The sequence below is a fragment of the Brienomyrus brachyistius genome, chromosome 7 (assembly GCF_023856365.1).
Source record: "Brienomyrus brachyistius isolate T26 chromosome 7, BBRACH_0.4, whole genome shotgun sequence".
In the NCBI taxonomy this organism is placed as follows: domain Eukaryota; kingdom Metazoa; phylum Chordata; class Actinopteri; order Osteoglossiformes; family Mormyridae; genus Brienomyrus; species Brienomyrus brachyistius.
The window spans coordinates 29,288,406-29,312,020 of record NC_064539.1 but is presented as its reverse complement, the minus strand read 5'-3'; the positions used below and the strand labels follow the sequence as shown (position 1 = coordinate 29,312,020).

Genomic DNA, 23,615 nt, shown 5'->3' with positions numbered 1-23,615 from the left:
TTCTTTATAGAACTGTTCAAGCCCAGTCAAATTGGATGGTGCCCACTGGTGAACTGCACTCTTAAAGTCATTCCACAGATTTTCCACAGGGTGTAAGTCTGGGCTCTGACTAGGCCTATTTCTGCAAGGATCGAATACCAGGTTTCCCTTATCACTCACCAATGCATCCATGGAAATGCCCCCCCCTTTACTAAAAAGAACTACTTACCCCCCTAACCTGAACACGGTCTCTACGATCTACAAATATAAATCGTCTTCTACTTCCCAGTTCTTATTAACAGAACTTATGGATTTTAATTAATATTACAGGCTGCAGGTTTCTTGTTTATTGATCTACTTGCTTGTTTTAATTGTTGTTTTAATATGTGTCTATTTGCTTTTTTTAGGATGAATTTTGTGGCACTTTGAGATTTATTTTAAATGTAAAGTGCGTTACTAATAAAATTATTTCCTCCTTCAGCCACTGTGTGGTCAACTTCGCTTCGTGCTTCAGCATTTTGCCTCATCCATATTTCGGTCTATTTGACAAATTCCCCTGTCTCTGCTGCAGAGAAACACCCCATAACAAAATGCTACCACCACCATGCTTTACTGTAGGCATGGTGTTCTTTGAATGGAGCTCTATTGACCTTCCGCCAGCCTTTTTGCAAAGCTCAACCCAAACTCAATGTGACCCTTGCTGAGGACTGGCCTTTTCCTTGCAACTCTCCCATACAAGCCACATTTGTGGAGCATGTGTGATGTTGTCGTCACATGCACACAATGACCACTCTTTGCCAAAACTTCCTATAACTGCCCTCTTGGTAGCCTCTCTGTCCAGATTGCTGCTCGCTCTTCTATTCAGTTAGGAGGGACAGCCTGACCCGGAAGGGTCCTAGTAATACCAAACACTTTACATTTCTTGGTTTTGGATTTTTCTGTGTTCCTAGGCATTAATAAAGCCTTTAATTTTGTATCCAGCTCCTAACTTGTGGCTGCCCACAACTTCATCCCTGAGATCTTTGGCAGCTCCTTGCCATAGTTGATTATCGCCTTTCAGTTTTAATTCCAAGCACTGGAATGCTCTAGGAACAGCTGTTATATGCTGAGATCATCTGAATGATTACAAACGACCATAGGGAGAAGCCAAGATTTTTATGTATTTTTTTTTTGGGGGGGGGGGGGGGTCCTTTAACCATCTCAGTGATTCTGTACTGTAGGTATGAACTTCCTATCTTCCTATATCAAAATCCAAAATTTATGTAAAGAACACAGGAATCAAAATGAATGAAGCCCCCCTGATTATTGCTATATATCTGAGCCCCACAGCTGGCAGGCATGTCCTACATGTGTCTTTGCCCACTTCTTCATATTCCTCAAGAGTTCACAACATCAGGAATAGGAGCCAAGACAGCCTACAGCCTTTTGGACATCCAGCACGATGCAGACTAAATACAGATTAGGAGAAGACCAAAGCCCCAAGGATTACATTGCCACATGTGATTAGGTGATACAAATTCCAACACCAGCTATGTGCTCAATTTCAACTCTCAATTACAGTCATGTGTCACGTAGCGACGGGGACACGTTCTGAGAAATGCGTAATTTGAACATCAGAGTGTACTTACACAAACCTAGATACGGTAGTATAGCCTATTACACACCTAGGCTACTAAACATTTTTATACTATAAGTAGAATGAGCACACCTGCACTGTAGAATAACGATTAAAAGTATAAGTAAATGTCATTATGCGGAACATGACTGTAATAATATCTACCAGCTACAAATCAGTAATTTGAGTAATGTTAGTAAACAAAAATAAAGACGGACATTATATTCCGGGTCGTACCCCCATCGTTTAGATGGCAACGCTGTTTTCAATATCACCAGGGAACAGATACTCATACGGGAAACTCTGACTCTCTGACCGCTTCTTAATTTGTTCCCCAACCTTATCCAGCTTTTCCTGGAAATTCTTGATCACATCCCTCAGACGTGGATCGTTGGATACATCATCTGCATAAGTTCCCAGGGCAACCTGTGGGGGGCAGCATGGAGGGCTTACTAATTTACGTTATGTTAAGATTGTTTTTCAATAGCAGACCTACTTGAGATTGGAAAACTGAGGAACAACGCTGTTTACTTTCTTACACTGAGGCTCGAAAAGAAGATTCTACAACAAAGTACCATGAAATTCACTCAATATCCTTTTATCACACAGAAAAGTAAACAGAACAAATCAATCCATCCATTATCAGGCCACTTACCAGTACAGGTTAAGAGAGCAGAATGAATCAGTTTGGGATAAGAACACAAGGACCGAGGAATAACTGGAAAAGGTTCAGTACCAGCAAACAGATAAGCACTTACAAAATCCTCAGTAGCTTGACTGAGGAACCGGGCTACAGACATGGCCATCAGGGTTGTCTCCATATCAGGCAGAGTATTCATGATGTATTCCTCATCTACCTCATCCGTGTACATAGGTGGTGGCTGCCTCATTGTTGTGGGCCCGTTTGGCATCCAAGCATAAGTATCATACTGTAGGGAGGGTAAAGAATGTGGGTAAATTTTGCTACAGCTTCAATAAATATCTAATCACGCATGGATGATGTGATTGTGGTTATCAGCCATGTCACCTGTCCGTGGTTCATGGCGGCGTGCTGAGCCGAACAGGTAAACATCACCATGCTCAGGTATTCCACTGTTTCTGCTTTAGTTTCCACAGTTTCAGGGAAATCTAATAAAATGCATAAAAAAAATCTTTCTTGGCTTTCCTTAATGCTTAAACTTCTCACCAGTGATGCTTTCTTTGTGATTGATAATATAAATACATGCTTTACTTAAATAAATAATCAAGAGACATTTATCTCAGTTATTGACAGTGTTACCTTTTATTCCCTGAAGTCCATAAGAGTGAGTATAGTACAAAAAGTTCTGAAGTTCTTTGTCCTTTTTAATTTCACTATCATCATTGTAGTATGTATCAACCACCTTCTGAAGAAATCTGAAACAACCATACATAATATTAATGGCATTTACAACAAGTAATGATACTTTTAACGCTTACAGCAAGTTACAAAAAGCCAAATCCAAAAAGTATCTGGCTAATGTACAATAATAAAGGTGGCCTGTCCTCCCCAAGGCCCCTGGCAGAGTGGTGACAGATTGGATCCATCACGACAGACAATCAACAAAAAATAGGAAGCTCCTTACTCAGATATTGCATCCCAGATTTGCATGGCATCATCCCGGTAGTAGTAGTTCTTCAGATTCTGCACTCCACGGCTCTTCAAGTTGTCAGGCAGACAGAGGCTCTTGTATGTCAGTTGGCTGACTGCTTGCTTTAACACCTCCCACTGGGCGTATTTGCCAAGGCCTGTGTACTGTGAGGGAAATGAGACAGTATGACTGTCACATGTACTGAGTTTAACAGTTTTGCTGCATGGTATGATCTGTTGCATATTAAGGTGGAAATGTTTCAGATTATTTTCATGTTAATACAAAACAGAATGTCCATCTAACCTCCATAAAGAAGCCAGTGTCGTTGATGAGTGTATTTCTGGCAGCTACGTTGATTGGTATTGTGTATCGTCCGGTGACAGCAAAGATCTGATTGTGGATGACACAGGAGGGAAGTGTCCTTAAACTCTTACATTACCAGATAGTTCCATGTTCTTTGTCCAGTTATGAAAAAAGACCTGCACCTTTAGGATTGGATGGTGATCATGCAGCGATGTGAAGATGCTGAAAAAGAAGATCTCAGCCAGCAGGTGTGTCTTCAGAAGGTGGGATACCAGCTCATGGATGTAAAAGTCAGTTACGGACCCAGATCTTTGCCAGCAGCCAGGCCTCATCGTCCTTAGGAGTGAAGATGGGATTCTTTTCATCAGGCTTTTGTTTCAACTGTGGAAGTGCAGAAAATGAACATCTGCTCAACTGTTCAATGTATTACTGTCACGTCTCGGGAAGGATGGAAACGAAAGCAGACATGGGGAAAACCAAAAGGGGCTTTATTTAGACAAAAACAACAGGCAAGGCCAAAGGAAATGGACCACAAGGGGTCAAAACAGGGTAGGGAGAATCAGGAGCGAACACAGGGCAAGCTGGGGAGGACAATCAGGCAGTAATATCAATGACTGGACCGGGGAGCTCAAGACAGGGAGGCCCTATATACATCACTGAAGAGGGAGCAGACGAGAGGCACCTGGGGTGATCCACATGAGGGCTTTAAGGAGCGGAAGGGTTAAATGAGTAACAGGTTTGGCTCATTAGAGCCACACAACAGAGGGAACGAGGGGAAAGGAATGTGGGGCGTGACAATTACAACAAAGGGGAGACATATGAATAAACCTTCATGACCTGGATGGCGATGGGCATCAGTCCCTGCTCTGTCTCCTGCAGAAGCACGATTGGTGCAGCGAGATACTGCTGATGTCCATGAATGACGCCCTCTTTAACATTATCAAGCAGTTCATAATCAACCATATAAATGTTCCCATTCTAAGCAAACAAGACAAAAAATATCAATTATAGTAATAAATATGTAGAATTTTCCCTTAACTACAAAATTGGTTAAGAGATTGACCTATTAATTTATGTTGATTCTAGTATAACCAATCAACATGATCCGTTGAACTGAAAATGCATCACATTTCGACAGAAGTTGTTTAATGGTCCCACCTGGATACGTTCTTTGATGTCAGAATACTTTTCTGTTATTCCTGGAATTTTCTCTGGGATTTCAGTGCACTTCTCTATCATTCCTGGGTTACATCCATTAAGAAACTGGCTCCCAAAAAAAGCATCATCCTTCCAATTTTCAGAGATGTACACTGGGAGAAGGAGAAAGGTGCTTAGGCTGTGAGGACCCTACACCCTTCAGCAGAGGGTCAGGATGAGGATCACAGACCCAATGTCCACTCCAGAGGAGATGAGGAAAGTCCGTGTGACTGTGTGAATATCTCTTTACTCCACCCTGTTCCTACTCTGTCAGAATCCCATCACCTGTTCACAAAGGGTGCTTTTCCACTACACCAAGGACCGTACTTTTGGTGCTTTTAGTATTCCACTGACTTCTGGTCAAGTACTACTACCAAAAGTTCCAGTACCAAAAGTACCAAACCAGCAGGGGTACTTCTTTGGTAGCTCGGTACTTTGGGGTGGGATTTTTAACACTTTCTTTGTTGAATGGTTATGCAAATAGCCTGCCTCTGTAACACAATACAAATGCCATCCTGAAAACAGCTACAAACTCAGAAAACAATGATAAACAAAGTAAAACAAAAAATTGCAATCCAGTCAGAACAGATACAAGACATAGATCAGGATGGCATGAAAAGAAATTTTGAAAGTATTTTGTTTAATATAACAGGACCACAAGTTGATTGTGCATGTAGCATTTAGCATGCTGTACTAGCAATATGATTTTGTTGTAATAAATATTGGGGTGTTTATAAAACAAAAACTGGGTTCAGAATTTTCTCACAAATCCATCCAGGAGTGATTCAGACAGCGAGGATGAAAATGATTATGATTGTCTCGGAGACTGTATGCAGTACTTATGCAAAAGCAGTAGAGGTAAATTATAAACTGAAATGTGCATAACATACGATACTGGTATTAATATTGCATATGGTCCAGCCCTATAATCATTTTTTGAACTTGGTATAAAATGCCCCGCCTCACCTTTGTGATGTCATTTAGCCCTGGTACCAGTTTTTATGTCAGTGGAAAACCAAACACCTTGAATTGCTGTACTTTTGGTACTTTCTTGAAGTACTAAAAGTACGGTACTCGTACCTGGTGTGGTGGATAAGCTTCCCAATTTGCTGCATCTGAGTCGTAGTATTCTGTGCTAAAGTCAATGTAATAAAAGAAAATATCCACATTCTCTGCTTCTGAAGTGGCAGTATTTTTAAATACTATGAAAATGATGACATAAATTTCTGTAAAACCTGACTTACCTGCTTTTTTACTTTCAAATAAAAACACTCTTTTGATGTCATCAATCTTTCTCCATCTGCGGCCAAAATTATTGCATCTCCTTAGCACAGTCTGAATAGTCCTTTAGCAAACAAAAGAGAATGTTACTATGGCATTTAACAAACCTAAAGGGACAAAACAAATGCAAAAAACACAGATTTTTATTGAGATAATATCTATAACCTCTATAATCTATAATCTCATCCCAGTAACTGACTATGTATGATTAGAACTCTCTGGAAGTCTTTGCATACTTCGTGAACTCAGCACTTACACAAACATGACATTTTTCATTAATATCAGAAGTTTATGGGGGCCGAACCACAGGTATGCTGGCAGCTGGATGAAGTCACCATCTTTCACAAAGCTTGGAAGACCACTTTTGTGGATCTTTCTGTGAAGAGAGGAAATCTGCTCCATTAACCAAAATTTTTGTCCTTCAAAATAAGCAAACTTCACTACATATTTTCTGTGACTATGCAAACACACATCATGGGATTAGCCGAAACTCAGTGAGTTATGTATTCCAACTTGACCCTTGTTAAAATATACATACATGCAAAACCAAGAAGCAAACATACAAACCAGCAAAATAAAGCATGGTATGAATTACTCACTCAACATCTTTGGAAATTTTCTGTCCAAATATCCTGAAAAAATAAAATGAGATAAAATATACAGTAACAATGAAACCAGTTCCAAATGGAACCATTTGATAATGCAAGACTGGAAGCAATCAAGCTGGAGAAAGTGAGTCACTCTGTCCCTGGTCAGTGAATCCTGATGTTCCCAGCATGAAGCCACTCTGCAACTGTGATGACCCAGACTGGTCAAGTAAAGTACCCAGCTGTGCACTGGGGAATGTGGAAGAGGGCATGTTGTACAGTGATTGGACAGGAGTGGAACGGGAAAATGAGAATTTATTCATCTGTCATAACTGTTAATAATACAGGGTGACAGTGAGCTTTGAGCAAAGGGACACCTAGGAGAAGATGCCAGTTCATCACACACTCTCATTCCCAATCACACACACACACACACACACACACACACACACACACACACACACACACACTGATTAGGTTTCTATATCCATTTCTATGGCATAACCCTAATCCCAACTATGACATCCTTAACCCAAATCCAGCTCTAACCCTAACCCTAATCCTAACCCTAATCCTAACCCTAACCCTAACCCTAACCCTAATCCTAACCATAATCCTAACCCTAACCCTAACCTTAATACAATGTTTTTTTTGTGTGGCATTTTTGTTTTTTTGATTGCAGTCACAGATTCTTTTATAAAATTGAGTTTCCCCTTGTGGAGACCAAAAATGTCCCCACAAGGTCAAAATAACAGGTTTTTATCATATTGTGGGGACATTTGTGATTAAAGAAGAACAGCAACAGGATAAAATAAAATTTTAGACGCTGCTCAATGGTGAGTTGTGCTGTTTTGAGAACAGGTCTGCGGGCGACTCATGTGGTGCTTAGGAGCATCCTGGTGCACCATGTTGGTGACCCCTGGTTTACGCATTCAAATACAATGTCAAATACAACAGTCAATGACAGTGATTCCAAATTAAAAATAAATCAGGTTTTAAAGATGTACTATTCTGTTTGCATCCATGAGATCCATAGAAGCACTTTACAGGGTGGTGTGAAGGTACAGTGGTGTGGAAAGCTGTAGCCACATCTACTCACAGAAGATAATGGATCACACCATTGATCAGGTTCCATGCTGTGTCTTTCCAGGTGTACCGGGGAGTTATGGTTGGATTCTTTTCACTTAAACCTAAGTGAGGCAGGAAAATACCGGACATATTAAAATTCATTAACGGACTGCAGGCAGATTGGTTCACCCTCGCATCTGCTTATGAATATTAATTCATGAAATAAACAATCATTGTTGGAAATCCTAGAGTATCAACCTGGACTTCCGACCAGAGGAGGCTCCATAGGATTCACGGCCATATTCATATGTGAAAAATCCAGGGATACAGTCTTCAATCGATCATGTGTCTTCTGAATTGCAGCTGCAAAGTCATATGGACAATTAGACATGATTTGAAACGGTGAACTGCTGGTAAACATAGTCTGTCTGTTTACAAGGATTAGGCAGAACAGTCAATGCAATTTTTCACATTTCATAAAGCCACAAAGAATGCATGATTGGGTGTAAGTTATATAGTTAGACTGTGATCACTCTTTTGGGTAAATTACATTTTGGGCTGTTTCTGTTACTCAGAAAGCTGTCCTGAACAGATCCCAACACACCCTGAATTTCAAGATTATAGCTGGAGTCTCACTTACGTTGCATTTTATCCAAAGATTTCTTCCACTTCTCTGGACAAAGCTCCCAAAATATCCCACCTAAGACACAAGATTGGACTCAATTCTCTTCATGCATTTTTTTGTTATAACAGCCTTCAAACAGATGCGTGATATACAGTAAAATCTATTCATAACGGACTTCAAGGGACCTGGCAAAACAGTCCGTTAAATCCAAAATCCGTTATATCCAGAGTTGCTGTCTGCCCAGAATACAACTACAGGACACCATTTGCTCATGTCACAACCCAGCAGACACACTTGTGCTATAGATTATTATATTGTACATGTAGTAATCCAACTTTACCTGACCAGATGCGTGACAATTAATAATCCCGACTACGTAGCTGCGCTGGTTATCACCGGCACGCCACGCGCCTTGTAGGCGGAGCCTGCATGTCCGTTATAGCGAACAAAACTACGCTGGATATCACCGGCACGACACGCGCCTTGTAGGCGGAGCCTGCATGTCCGTTATAGCGAACAAAACTACGCTGGATATCACCGGCACGACACGCGCCTTGTAGGCGGAGCCTGCATGTCCGTTATAGCGAACAAAACTACAGCTGAAAGCGGCCCTGTGGACCAAAATGTTTGTCCGTTATAAGCAAAATTCCACAATTGTATAAAATAACGTCAATCACCAAAAACAGAAGCTTTCACAACACAGCAGAATGTTGAGGAACATGTAAATGCTCTCCCTGAATCAGTGAAATAACTGGGGATATAAGCTACCTTGTTTCAAAGAAGCAAATATTTACATAGGTGTAGCTGGAAATGTGACCTCAGTTACAGGAACAATCATGGGTCAGTTCTTTAGGTTCACAAAAATATCACAGTTATTGTATGATCTTATGGAAATTAACAGGACTTACTGGAATCATCTTCGGCCAGTGACATGAGGGAGAGGGTCTTATGGGCAGCACTGTCTGATATCTGCTCATATCCTGCTCATTAAAATGTATAAACATTTAAATTAGAAGGTAAAAAACACTGAATTTTGTCTGAAAATGAAAGCATTCAGATGGTAAGGACTGCTACATCAGTATCAATCTGCTCGTCCCTACTAGCCTGTCTTATTATACTTACTGAAACCACGTTTGGGCCGTGACATGTGAGAGGCAGTCATCTCTGAAAGGAAGATGGGTTTATCATAACTGAGCAAACTTCCACTTAACAAATGACATGGCCTGGTCATAATATGATGTACAGATCAAACACATACTTCACAGGCCAGGCAACTGGCCATGGTAAAGAAAGAAAACAATTCATCATGCATTATAAACTGACTAACATTTTACTACTGAAGGTGATCTATTATTTTCACATTGTTACCAGTTTGATGTTATACTGCTATACCAACAGAAAGCAATGTAAGAATGTGTAAGATTTGGGGTTAGCCAGATGGGCAGTCCAGCCCTGTGTGCATGCAAGATTTTATTGAGAAACAGAGACTATGGTGTGTTTCAACAGCCGTTAGTGCTTAAACTTACTGCAAGGAGCTGTCCAGCCAACAAGGTCTAGAAAAAATATTAAAATTCATTAGAAGGTGAAAGGAATTTTACTCAAAAACAAGGAGAACCATCAGTATCAAGAGCCATATCTGACCTTTGCCATATAAAATTCCACACAGTGTCATTCAATGCACAAAAAACAAACATCATTCTAAAATGATGTCTATGTCTATGAAGGCTGTCATACCAAATCTGACAAATTCTCATCGTTGTGATCCGTCATTTTTTTATTTGAGAAATTGATTCATGTAGTTTTTGGATGCGTTAAAAAAAAGGATCAACAATAAGATGTCAGTTTTTACAAATGTGATCAGTTTTATCGAACAGGAAGAAAACCTTTCAGTCGTACACAACACTAGACTATAGTGACTGACACTGATTTTCTTTTTGATCCGATTTTGATTAGATATAAGTTTGGTACCGCAGATGCCAAAATTCACTGCTGGTCCAACCCCGACGATAAATAAAAAATGTGGGGTGTAAATTTGCCAGTGGATGGATCTTTACATTTTCTTTAGTGTCTAGGAGATTTCTCCCCACCTATGGGCAGCACTGCCTGCCTGCTGCTCGTATCCTGCTCCTTATAGTAATATAAACATTTAAATTTGAAGGCAAAAAACACTGAATTTGGACTCAAAATGAAAGCATTCAGATGGAAAGAACTGCTTCATCTTTATCAATCTGCTCGTCCATACTAGCCTGTCTTATTACTTGATGACAACAGGCATATTGAGCTGCATGCATCTCATCTGCTTTCTTGTGTTTATGTTGGTTTTTGCTTAATTTTTAAAGTTTTTTTTTTGCTTGATTCGTAAGTCTATCGGTGTACAATAAATGTCCAATAAAATCCAGCTAAAATAAATAATAGGCTCTGTTTTATTTATCTTTCTGGCTAATTAACTGATGATAGATGATGTTGCGGCCGTGATTAAAATATAAATTGTTGTTATCCTGAAGTACCATCTGAAACATGTTGTAACGTTTAAGCTACTTTAGAACTGGAGGAATGCAGTATCTTCGCCTTATTCTTTTCACTTCTTTGCTCAAAAGAAACACGAAAAACACACCGTCACTCATATTAGTGCCTATCATCAGTTCTACAATTTCTATCAGTACGCAATGTTTTCTCAGTGAGTTGCCAAAATGTAGCATTGTGTTTGCTGTGAAAATGTTTGATCCATCAAATTTCCATGCAAAAAAAGTTGACATATTCATGTCGTTTTTTTGGTGTTTAAGCTGCTGACTGAGACCTGATTGGTCACATCCTGTAAGCTATGGCAGCCTGACAATGAGGGTCATACTAACACAAATGTGACTGAAGCTTTTAAAATGATCACTTACCTTGGAGATTTTTCTTCAGATCCATTCCATTTTCTCTCTCCTCCTCATCATCTTCCCAAGGCAGCTTTCCTAGAATAGAACATGTGCTTACTGACATCCCTTCACCATGGTAAGCACACACTACTTGCTTTGCCGCGTAACATATATGATATCTTTGGTGTAAATCTTACTTGCACATGCACCCATTACACGCTTCACACAGTGAACTCGCGGCTCCATCACGCCCATTAACATTCGGGGGTCCATCACATTCATATATAAAATGACCACATCCTCAGTCCTCTGTGCAATCGGCGACACACTGGATACCTGAGCCCTCTGCTATGGTCTCCTTTGTGGTGGAAATATTGTTGAAGACCGGAAAGTAGAAGACAGACTCCGAGCTCTGCACCTCAATGTATTTGCAGTAAAATGATGTGAACAGCCTTTTAATAAAAGATGCTTTCCGTTCGATGACGATTTCTTGTGGTTTATCCTCAAAGTTAAGGATCTTTGGGAAGGAAAAGGTAGTATTACCCACAGAATAAAAATATATCAGTATTCTTTTGTAAATTCTTTAATAAAGCATTCCTTACAAGGTACAGATATATTTTGTATCATACTCACTGTGTTTTGTTCTTTAAACTTGACCTCTTCAGACAGCTTTCCTCCATTTTTCAGCTGAATGTAAATGTCATCAGCTGAGGCGTCGGGTTCGATTCTGATCGTGTACTCCATTAGTGCGACCCTTCTCAGCAAACTCAGCAGTACTGTGGATGCTTGACAACAGCTTCTTATAAATCACAGAAAGACATACAGTAAATCTCATAAATCACACTTCATAAATCAACTATGACGTCTCCCATAGGTAGCAACTTGTTTCTATGCAATTTTTCTCTGGAAGTCAGTAAGGAAACAAAGAATCAACTACTTTGTAGGTGGGGTCACATGTACACCTGCTTCACTCTTTATGTTCCACGGTAAGCAATGCATTAATAAAGAGATAAGTATTACCTGGTAATTTGGCAGTTATACATATGGAGGAGAACATAAAGCATAATGACAAATACTAAAAACACAGAATATACAGATAGATACAATGAAGACTAGGGCTGTGTATTGGCAAGAATCTGGTGATATAATGCACATCATGATTCAATATAGTGTGATATATCGAGATTTGTTAAATCTAATTTTAAGAAAACTGTATAAAGTATATAGAAGTATAAAGAACACACTACCATATGAATAAAATCTGAGCAAAAAAAGGTTTTCCTTTACTGTCACTTTATAAATGGAAAGATAAAGATAAAACTAAACAAGTGTCAAACTGATGGACAAGTACAAGAAAGGTTCATTATAAAATAAAAGATGTGCAGCATGGTGTAAGTCTTGAACCATCCCTAATTTCTTTAGGGAAGTGCAAAAGTGAAAGCTAAATTAGCTGCCCCCTGCTATGTCACATATGGGTTAAATGCAGAGAACACATTTCGTTGTTGTGGTGTGGTGTGTCAGCAATGACCACTGATCACTAAATTCTAATTCAAATGTACTATGCAAATTGGACAATAGGCACAGTGATTTATTGCAACATGTGCAAAGATACATGCACATATGGTATATAACACAAAGAGGTATATAACACAAAGAGTTTGTGTAGTTCTAACGAGCTTTAAAGTCAATACACCCTGGACCGTCTTAGGCAAGCTTTCTTCTCATTTCTTTAAGTCGACTTCAGGAATAGTTCTCCTGGCTTCTTGAAGGACATCCCTTCACAGAGCCTCCATCACGTTTTATTGATGCCTGTAGACACTCACTGTTACAGCTCTCTCAGGATCTCCTCTGTATATATTGATGAGGATTTGAACCGTAAATTTGAAATTTGGATTCATTGCTCTGTAAGTCCTGTTGCCAATGTTTGTCAGTCCATTCTCTGTGTAACCTGGCACACGTCAGCCTTTTCTCCCCGTTTACCTTCCTTAAAATGGCTTTTTGACAGCCGCCCTTCCACTGAGACCATTTCTGTTGAGGCTTTGGTGAGCAGTACATGGATGAACTGAAGGGCCAGAAGCATCTCTCAGGTCCTGCGGCAGATATTTGCTGGATTTTTCCCTATTTTTTAAGGATGTGACTTTGAGGTTCATCAGCTGCAGATAGTGCGAAGTGACACAGTACTAGAGGAGTTCAGTCTTCGTTTCACTGGATAGCGTCCATGTTTCACAGCTAAACAGCAAGACAGGGAGCAACAAGGCCTTTTCACACCAAGTCGCAGATGTTTCACACATACCTGTGCTTCACTTTCCCTGTAACAACATCTCAGGGCGAGCATGGGCAGATACTCATGGTCGCCTCAAACTGGGCAGGTTTCCTTCTCAGGAATAACTGGGTTGTGAAATGCCTCTGCCCTACTTCCAATGGAACAACAACTCAGGGCAAGCATGGGCAGATACTCATGGTCGCCTCAAACTGGGCAGGATTCCTTCTCAGGAATAACTGGGTTGGGTGGGTGAAGTTTCATTCCCACCAAAGCTCTGTTTTACTCTGTTTTCTGAAGTGAAATATTAACAAGTAATCTTTCACCTTCTTATCTCTTTGTGACATGGATCTGTTTGCTGTTCTGTCCATTCTCATCATACGGGCTGCCGCTATGGTTACCCGCTGCCGCTACGGTTACCCGCTGCTGCTAGCTTGCGCAAATCACGGCTCTGGCCATCAGTCATCCTATAGCTATGGCAGTGCTAGTTATTTAAAGAGGCCCAGGGCTGATTTAAGGTGCTTTTCAGGAAAGTACCAAAAGTACGGTACTCCAGGGTGTCGGTTTTCCACTGGCGTAAAAACTGAATGACATCACAAGGTGGGATATTTTATACTAAATTTTAAAAAAAGTCCTACAACTTTCCGTTTACACCTAGAAATGAAATTCCTAAAATAAAACATATACAGTAACAACTAAATATATTTACATCTTTAAAATAAAAACTTATGAAACCACACAGGATGAAATACCTCAGGATCCTGGTTGGAAACCCTCCTCAGTCCGAAATGCGTCCCGATCCCACACTCTGGAAGTGGCCATCTATCTGCTGCATCCAGGCGTTATGTGGGCGTCCCCTTGGCCTGGTCCAGCCGCTCAAGCCCTCAGCAATGAAAATCCTGCGAGCCAGATCACCTTAAGGGAATCACGTCACATGGCCGTATTGCCGTAACTGACACTCTATCACAATGCAGGTAATGTGCCACATTCAAGACTCCCTGAACAACCACTCGTTCAACACAAACGTAAATCAGTGGTACCCAAGGATTCTCCAAAGAGACACTGTACCAAAGGAGTTCAGTCATTGTCTAAGGTAACAGGATAGTGTCCATGTCTCACAGCCATAGAGCAAAACAGGGAGCACCAGGACTCTAAAGACTTGGATCTTTGTCCTCTTACAAAGATATCAAGAGTGCCACACACCCCATTCCGGCAACCTCATGACCCCCTATGCTCTCCCAGTCTGTCTACTGACTTATGAAGTATGAAAGATATGAATGTTGCCGCCAAGGTACATGAACCTCTCAATGCGGTCAACATTCCCTCCACAGACAGACTCACTGCTGATGGCTGTGCTCAAGAGGTCATTAAAGGCCTGGATCCTGGGTTTTATCCAGGACACTCGCAAGCCCAGACACTCAGACTCCTTTCTCAGTTTCTCAAAAGCCCTGATCAGAGCTTCCACTGACTCAGCGAAGACCACAGCATTGTCGGCAAAGTCAAGATCAGTAAATCTTTCTTCGCCAACAGATCCCCCACTGTCGCTGGACCCCACAACCTGGTCCAACACCCAGTTCATGCAAGCATTGAACTGAGTAGGAGTAAGAACACATTCCTGATGAATCCCTGAATCAGCTGGGAAGAACACAGAGTTTCTGCCTCCACTCTGCACAGCACTCACAGTACCAGTGTACTGGCAGGTCATGATGTCCAGCAACTTGGGGGGGGGGGGGGGACTTCGGGGCGGTCCCACAAAGTCTCAGGATGTCCCACGGGGCAGCTTGATCAACTGAGTTGAACACTTTATGAAAACTGATGAAGATTGCAAAGAAACACTGCTGATATTTGCGTTTGTAATCGATGAGAAAACTCATTGTAAGGATGTGGTCGATGGTAGACTTCTTAGGCATATAACTAGAATGCTCTGGGTGCTGGTAAGCAAGTGATCATGGATCCTGTTAAAGATGACCTTAGCAGGGACCTTACCTGGCACTGAGAGTAGTGTTATCCCATTGTAACTACCGCAATCCAGGCGATCATCCCTCCCTTTGCAGATAAGGACAAGAAGTCTCATTTTCCAGTCAGTCCATCTCCCAAATGGAAGCAAATATTGCTTGCAATACCAGGAGGACGGCCTTCCCACCAGGTGGAGAAGTTCACCCTGGACACCAGACAACCCTGTAGCCTTCCCTCCCCTCAGCTGATGCACCAACTGTGCAATTTCAGTGAGATCGGAGGATGAGCCTCAAAAACTGGTGACTGAATGTCTCTCTATACCTCTAGGTCAAATATTTAATATTTAGTGCAATTTTTGTTAACAAAGCCTGAGAGTCCTTTTAAACTATTTTTTGGTTGTGAAATTCTATACATGTTTTATTTATTAAAAAAATAGTTACATTTTTTTTGACATTCAAATTCCAATGTCTCAAAATTCTTAAGAATTACAAGTTCATTGCTCCTTGCTAGGGTATACTTGCCTTATTATGCTATAAATTATATTATAATTATATCAGTGGCATAGAATGGTCTTACAATGACAATAATATCGTTTACCACAATTACTTCTGGGGCAATATATTGTTGAGCAAACACAGTTGTTGTGACAGGCCTACTGTTATGCTATGTTATTTTGCTGTTGTTTTACCTTCCTCAGGACAGGGTGGAGGGAATAGGCAGTTTGACGTGTAAGCGGGCTGGTAATGTGTTTTTTGCCATGAATGCCATTCACCATGGTGCCCTGGGCTGGTGGGTCTTTCACCATGGCTGGCTGCTGCATGCTACATACAGGGAGTATGTAGCCTATGATGGGGTCAAGTGGCTCATTATCATCTACAGGACCAACACGGCCTTGCATCTTGGGATCCATGATATGCCTGGAACAACGCCTCAGGGCGAGCATGGGTAGATTCTCACGGTGGCCTCAAGCTGGGCTGGTTTCCTTCTCAGGAATAACAGTGGTGGGTGGATGAGGTGTCATCACCCATTCTATATGTTGAAGGCGTGGATCAGGGATGATTTATACTTCATGTGAAAGTATAAAAATACTACATAGCGAAAATAATGATTAGTTTATCAATAGGACTCTTGCACAATACAGATGAACGACAGAAATACCCTATGGCACTGCATCGTGAGATTTTTTTTTAGTAGCCATGCAGCAAAGTCCTACAACTTTCCATCTGCCCCAAGAGATAAAATTACTAAAACCTAAAATAAAATACTTAACAACTAAGTAGATTGACACCTTAAAATATGTCTTATGGCAGATGAGATCATGAAAGTCATCTCATCTTCCAACCCTACCACCTGCCCACTTGATCCAATCCCTTCTGCATTGTTTCAGACAATCTCTCTAGACCTTCTCCCCTTCATCACGACTATCATTAATGGCTCCATAACCTCCGGTCATGTACCAACAGCATTCAAAATAGCCAGGGTCATTCCCATCCTAAAAAAACCCACTCTAAATCCCTCAGACACTTGCAGCTACCGACCAGTATCGCTTCTTTCCTTCCTTTCAAAAATCCTCGAACGTACAGTCTACAACCAGCTTTCTCTCTTTCTCTCTCAGAACAACCTCCAGGATCCTAATCAGTCTGGCTTTAAAGCAGCTCACTCTACAGAGACTGCCCTCTTAGCAGTCACTGAGAAGCTACATGCTGCCAGATCAGCTAAACTGTCATCTGTCCTCATCCTTCTTGACCTATCAGCAGCATTTGACACGGTCAACCACAAAACTCTCCTATCCATCCTTAGGAGTCTTGGCATTGGTGGCTTGGCCTGGCGCTGGCTGGCTTCCTACCTAGAAGGCCGAACATACCAAGTGACATGGAATGGATCCACATCTACTCCACGTTGTCTTTCCACCGGTGTCCCTCAGGGCTCGGTTCTTGGCCCTCTCCTATTCTCCCTCTATACTAAATCTCTTGGCGAAGTTATATCCTCACATGGCTTCTCCTACCACTGCTATGCCGATGACACTCAAGTCATCCTCTCCTTCCCTCCCTCAGACACTCATGTCTCCTCTAAGATCTCTGCATGCTTGGCAGACATCTCATCTTGGATGACCACTCACCAGCTAAAACTCAACACTAGTAAAACTGAGCTGCTTTACATCCCGGCTGACTCATCCCCCCTCCAGGACCTTGCGATCTCTTTCGACAACTCCCTGATCCGTCCTTCGGTTTCTGCTAGAAACCTTGGAGTTACCATAGATGATCGGTTGTCATTTTCCTCACATATCACCTTTCTCATCAGTCTTTCTCGCTCTTGTCGGTTTCTCCTCTTTAACATCAGGAGGATACGTCCATTTCTTTCCACTCAGGCTACCCAGATACTCGTCCAGTCCCTCGTCATCTCACGCCTTGACTACTGCAACTCGCTTCTAGCGGGTTTACCACTGAGCGCCATCTGTCCCCTCCAACTGATTCAGAATGCAGCTGCTCGTCTTGTTTTTAACCTTCCCAAGTTCTCCCACACCACTCCTTTGCTGCGCTCCCTCCACTGGCTTCCTGTAGCTGCCCGCATCAGATTCAAAACACTGATGCTCGCATACAAAGCCAAAAATTCTCTGGCACCAGCCTACCTAAAGGACCTCATCACACCCCGCTCTGCACCACGATCTCTCCGATCCTCCAGCACTGCTCAACTGGTCCCACCTCCCCTCAAGGCACAAGGAAGACACGCATCTCGGCTCTTCACTGTCCTGGCACCTAATTGGTGGAATGAACTCCCCCTAGATGTCCGAACAGCTGAATCCTTGAATGTCTTCAAGCGACGACTCAAAACATTCCTTTTTCAGAAATACCTGACGTAGTACTTCTGTATTCTTACTCGGCTCTTTTCTGGTGTGTGTGTGTGTGTGCGCGTTTAAAAATAAATAAATAAATAAATAAATAAAATTCTGCACTTCTCAACGGAGTTTTCAGACAGATGGTATTCATAGCTTGGGTCCTTATTGAGCTAGCATCGGAAATTCCTCGCAGAGTCTCAAGCACTTATGTAAGTTGCTCTGGCTAAGGGCGTCTGCCAAATCCTGTAAATGTAAATGTAAATGAAACCACACCTAAAATTAATTTCAAATAACTGCAAATAAAACAATATAAAAACTAAATAAAAAAATCAAAACGATAATAACACTGATGCAAATACATATGCAGGTATATGGCGTTACAGTACAAACATATTTTCTTTTAGTTTGTAGCCATTGGAGAGTCTTTATAATCCCGTAATGAAGGATCATACAAATGCCAGTATTTCTGGACTTTTTCAGGTCAACCATTCTACATATCTGCTAGTTATATGCAATATCATTCTCATTATAGAGGGTATAAAAGGTGTTTAGGCCTATATACAATATTTGGTCTGACTATTTTCTGACTTCCTTGATACCTTTCCCCTAGTTAAATGAATGATCAAGGTTAGCAAGCATCACTGAATGGAGCCTCCATGTAATGATTTTCAAAGGTTTCGAGAAAAGTTCAGGGAAGAAATTGTAAATGGAACATCTCAAACAAAGTATGGCAAACAATTCAATCGGCAGGCGTAACTGTAATCCAGAAACCGGAACAATAATGACATTTAATAATGACAAGAAGTTTCATTCAACGACATACCGCATTTACGACATTGGTAAGAATAAAATGGAGCATAAAAAACACCTAGTGACACTGTAGCATCATAACGTCATAACATCATAACAGCAATGCATTATTTACGTATTTGTGATGATACTGACTGCCAGTCATATAAAACTGTAACACAATCGTGTACAGTTCTTAATACTTGGCACTGATAATAAAGAACTATGTAACTGGTTTCTGAATTTACTAGATGGAACTTTTTATTATTATTTAGGCCAAACTATATAAACTAAGTGTTTAGTAGGCTATACCGTATAGGTTTGTGTAAGTACACTCTACGATGTTTGCACAATGACAAAATCGCCAAGTGGCGCATTTCTCAGAATGGATCGGCTGTCTTCCAATTTCAGCTCTGAAAGGAAAACAGCCTCTCATTTAACCAGAGTGTCTAAAAGAGCAGTGGCTGCTCCTGCTTTTTAAAGAAATTGTGTTTTATTTGCCATTTTTACAGATACATTGTAATTGTCATGCCCAGCTCGTCCGATCCTCATATGTGCCACGCCCCCTCATCATCCACGTGCGCTTCCACGATTGTGCCCAGCTGTTCCGTTATTTTGGCTTGTCTCATGTATATCAGTCCACGTCATCCTCTGTTGGTTGTCCGTAATTGATGTGATGTTCGTTGCCGTCTGCCCTGTCTTCCCCGAATAAACCCCGTTGTCTCGAATTCCGCCTACCTGCCTCGTCCTTCCCCCTTCTTGCCTGCATGTCCACCCCGCGATCATAACAGTAGTTCTTGAGCTTTCGCATCTCCCACCTTGCTTTCGGTCTGAGTGAAGGGTAAGCCATTTATTCATCTGAGATAAATGAGGGAGCATTATCCGGGGGGGGGGGGGGCAATGGCGATGTGACTAGGCAGAGAATACTAGTAAAGCCACGTTAAATTTCAGCCATCCCCACATCTGACTGAAAATTATGACAGTCTACCTAAGTTAAACTCTCAACTTAGTGCTTGGGATGTGGCAAATTCGCATTTTACGCCTGCATATATTTTTTTTCCCGGAACATTTTTGACCCATGGTTGGTTGAATCCAGGGATGCAGAACTTGGGATACAGAGAACCGCCTGTACTCATGAAAACATTTGGTGAGACCCTGACCTTCAGAGATTTACAACATCAATGTACCCTCCATGTTACAAAAATGTTACCTATAGTCAATGTCGATTTATTTACATAGCACGTTTACATTTACTACAAGGCCAGTGACATGTAGGTTTATAGGCAAAAAAAAAAAAAACGGAATTTCATTCCAAGTCATGGTAAGTGTAGGATTACAGTAAAATCCCGTTATAGTGGACTCGCTTATAACGGAATATAGTAAATAACGGACAAGGTCCGCTGGTCCCGGCCGTGCGCCTTAAAGAACATGCAGAAAAAGCATCGGATATAGCGGAGTCGCATATAACGGAATTTCGCTTATAACGGACCAACGAATTTAGCTGTAGCTTTGTTTGGCTATAACGGACATGCAGGCTCCGCTTACAAGGCGCGTGGCGTGCCGGTGATAACCAGCGCAGCTACTGTACGTAGTCGGGATTATTAATAGTCACGCATCTGGTCAGGTAAAGTTGGATTACTACATGTGGTATACTGTAGATTATTATATTGTACAAGTGTGTCTGCTGGGGTGTAGCATGAGCAAATGGTGTCCTGTAGTTGTATTCTTGGCATACAGCAACTCTGGATATAACGGATTTTGGATTTAACGGACTTTTTTGCCAGGTCCCTTGAAGTCCGTTATAACGGGATTGTACTGTATTTGGTTTGTGTAATTATATTAACCAAATTAGATTTTCTTATATTTCCTAAACTCTGGGGAATGAAATACATTAGATATGACGTTCCACATTATGCATTGTGTCTATGTTTTGATCTCATAATACAAACTCTGTATAAAAGTGTCTCAAATTAACAAATTAATATAAATGTTTATACATCGAAAATGGGTTCATGTATAAAATTTCCTGAAATTCATAATAAATAGGTGCAGCCTAGACTTGCACAAAGACAATTATTCAGAGAGGTGCAACAGTGAAACATTTGCGAACGTGACAAAAGGTGTATAGCCATTAATTCCTACTTAAAATTTTAATCCCGTTTACATGAAAAGCCCAGCCTGTCAGACAAACCAGCAGGCAGTTTAGATTAAAATTACACCTAAATTGCTTGTATTAGGTTACTGGAGGAATCTATAGGGGAAAGACAATGCAAATTCTACAGATGTAGATACCATGGGCTGCTTTCAAACCCACAACATTACCCACCAAGCCTCCATGACCACCTACGACAGATTGTGTTGAGTGACCCACCAAATGTGGTAATTCTTTGATTAATTAGGAGCAGTAAAGCCACTCATTTAGGGATGAGTCACGCAGAAGCAAAGACACTTTCTCCTCCAAAATGATCCAATTCCTTTATATATTTGACTTCAGTTACTTGCATTCAAACCACTCACGGTGCTGTTTACCCTACATACTGTGGTTTGTCTCACTGAAGCCTTTATTACTGTAAGTCTGCCAGCTTTTCTGCCTGAAACAGTGCGGTGGGAAGTGAGTGACGGATTATCTACTTTCCGGCGAGGTCACTTTGGCATTTCTCTCGCTGTGTGTTGTCAGGAATCTTAGTGGGTAAAATAATATTATTCTTATATGATCCGATTCTTATATTAAATGGCAATGATTCATAGCGGGATTTCAATGAATTAAAGTTGAACACGTATGTCTGCAAGATGCTTTTAAACTGGGTGTGAAGAATGAATTTTTCTGAACGACTGAAAAGGCTGTAACTGAATTCCCCAGTAAAAGAGCCAAGAGTGAGTCAAGTTCTGTTTGGAAGAGGGTGTTTGATTTCTTCCAAAGGGGAGAGGATGCCATCTAATGGACAAGCTAGGAATCACAGACGTAAGGAACCATGTGTCAGATTCAGTTCACTTTAGACAAGCGTACACTGGGGCGTAGCAAGGACCTCTGGGGCCCTTGACAAATTTATCTAATGCCTTGGGCCCCCATGTGACCAGAGGGGTCTCTGCTACTGACTGGGGTCCCCTTCACCCCCACATGCCCCCCTTTTGCCCCGAGTGTAGTGAAATAAATCTCTTTAATGTGGGATCATGGTGCTACAGAAGTAAGAATACAGTATCATGGTTACAGTATAGAACTTTGCAAAACAGGGGACACACATACAGCGCCGGCCACAGAAATGCTTTGCAGGGGTAGTCAGATTGGGGCCACTAAAAAAGTAGGGGTGGCACTAAAAACAAAAGTCATGAATGAATTTCAGGAATGGTATTATGCTGCTGTAGCATATAGACTAGCTGAAAACAAAGCAATGACATACTGATATACTTTTGCTTCTTATTTTGCGGTTCATTTATTTTACATGTACAGTAGTAACTCTGTGGTGACTGGGGAGGCCACTGGGTGAGTCAACTATTGCATCAGTGTGGCTATGCCTCTCCACCCCCCCGCCCCCCTGACAGCACCACTGAGCACATATACAGAGGTAGATGCACATATATTCAAAAAATGCCTCTAAATCCCTTAGAGCTTCATGATGATTGCATCAAGGCAATACTTATTGAGATATGTTCCTGGGTACTGGGATGAAGGACGTGGTCTTGACACAGCTACAGTAGGAACAGGACCTCGGACCAGGGACAAGATGTGGGTGAAGATGCCTACGAGCTGGTCAGTAGATCCTCTCAGAGTGCAGTCAGAGAGGCTGTCTGGTCCTGCTGCTTTTTCTGTGTCGACTCTTTTCAGGGCATTTTTTTCACGTTGCCGCTGATCACAGAGAGCATCTGTTCTCCCCGAGGAGCCTCGGTCTTCCTGGCTGCCATGGAGCTCAAAGTGTGCCAACATGTTGTTTAGCTCGTGTGGTAGAGGGGCATCGTTGGCATAAGTTTAGGCTTTTTTACTCTTGTGGTCGGTGATGATCCAGATGTCATGCCACACTTACCAGCCATCATGGTTTTCTCAGACGTTTCCTTCTGTTTTCGTACAAGTGTGTTTCTCATTCTCCTGCTACCTTTGGTAAGATTAATACTGACTGTTCCCACAGTGTTGCCAAGTCTAACAGCTTCACTTCATGCTTTCATCAAGAAGCGGACCCCCTGGTTCATACATCAATTCGGGTACTGGAGTATGTTGGTGGACATGTTTAGGAACGTATCAAGTGTCTGTGGAGACATACTCTTCCATGCCACTACAGGACCCCAGTGTTGCTGCTTCATGAAGATACTCCAGGCAGTACATTCAAAACCATTCTGGGTGCACTTGAATAGATCTAGCCCCAAAAAAAGATCTAGCTACTGGTTTGACTCTTCTCATTAGGGTTTATAAACACTACTGAGTTGAGGTCAGACAATGCAAACTAGGGAGGGAGATATATACATGGCCATCAAAGGTCCTCCTGCGTCCCGATCCTCCTGCATGCCGATCCTCCTGTGTCCCGATCCCCCTGTGTCCCGATCCTCCTGCATGCCGATCCTCCTGTGTTCCGATCCTGCTGCGTCCCGATCCTGCTGTGTCCCGATCCTGCTGCGTGCCGATCCTCCTGTGTCCCGATCCTGCTGCGTGCTGATCCTC

General features: G+C 41.7%; 2 protein-coding genes and 1 long non-coding RNA gene across 3 annotated transcripts; 1 reads left to right on the top strand and 2 right to left on the bottom strand.

The window, feature by feature from the left end:
- Positions 1 to 1,147: 1,147 nt before the first annotated feature.
- Positions 1,148 to 6,601, bottom strand: LOC125746074 (polyunsaturated fatty acid 5-lipoxygenase-like). Its single transcript, XM_049019685.1, is given in 13 exon segments — positions 1,148 to 2,020; positions 2,353 to 2,523; positions 2,622 to 2,722; positions 2,874 to 2,989; positions 3,199 to 3,368; positions 3,508 to 3,594; positions 3,690 to 3,801; positions 3,803 to 3,888; positions 4,345 to 4,485; positions 4,666 to 4,817; positions 5,949 to 6,049; positions 6,242 to 6,361; positions 6,585 to 6,601. Coding segments are annotated over 12 exon segments (1,437 nt in total). The 5' UTR covers positions 6,262 to 6,361; positions 6,585 to 6,601; the 3' UTR covers positions 1,148 to 1,840.
- A 1,292-nt stretch (positions 6,602 to 7,893) lies between these two features.
- LOC125746421 (uncharacterized) lies at positions 7,894 to 14,148 on the bottom strand. The gene is made up of 9 exons (XM_049020362.1): positions 14,139 to 14,148; positions 11,760 to 11,925; positions 11,463 to 11,643; positions 11,154 to 11,222; positions 9,792 to 9,818; positions 9,388 to 9,429; positions 9,174 to 9,245; positions 8,281 to 8,340; positions 7,894 to 8,003 (listed from the first exon to the last, which is right to left on the bottom strand). Exons 2-9 carry the CDS (start codon positions 11,868 to 11,870, stop codon positions 7,894 to 7,896), a joined length of 672 nt encoding a protein of 223 aa, XP_048876319.1. The 5' UTR covers positions 11,871 to 11,925; positions 14,139 to 14,148.
- Positions 14,149 to 21,824: 7,676 nt separating this feature from the next.
- On the top strand, positions 21,825 to 23,260 carry LOC125746079 (uncharacterized). The gene is made up of 3 exons (XR_007398845.1): positions 21,825 to 21,929; positions 22,573 to 22,715; positions 23,089 to 23,260. It is a non-coding gene; the product is annotated as an uncharacterized LOC125746079 (long non-coding RNA).
- Positions 23,261 to 23,615: the final 355 nt, after the last annotated feature.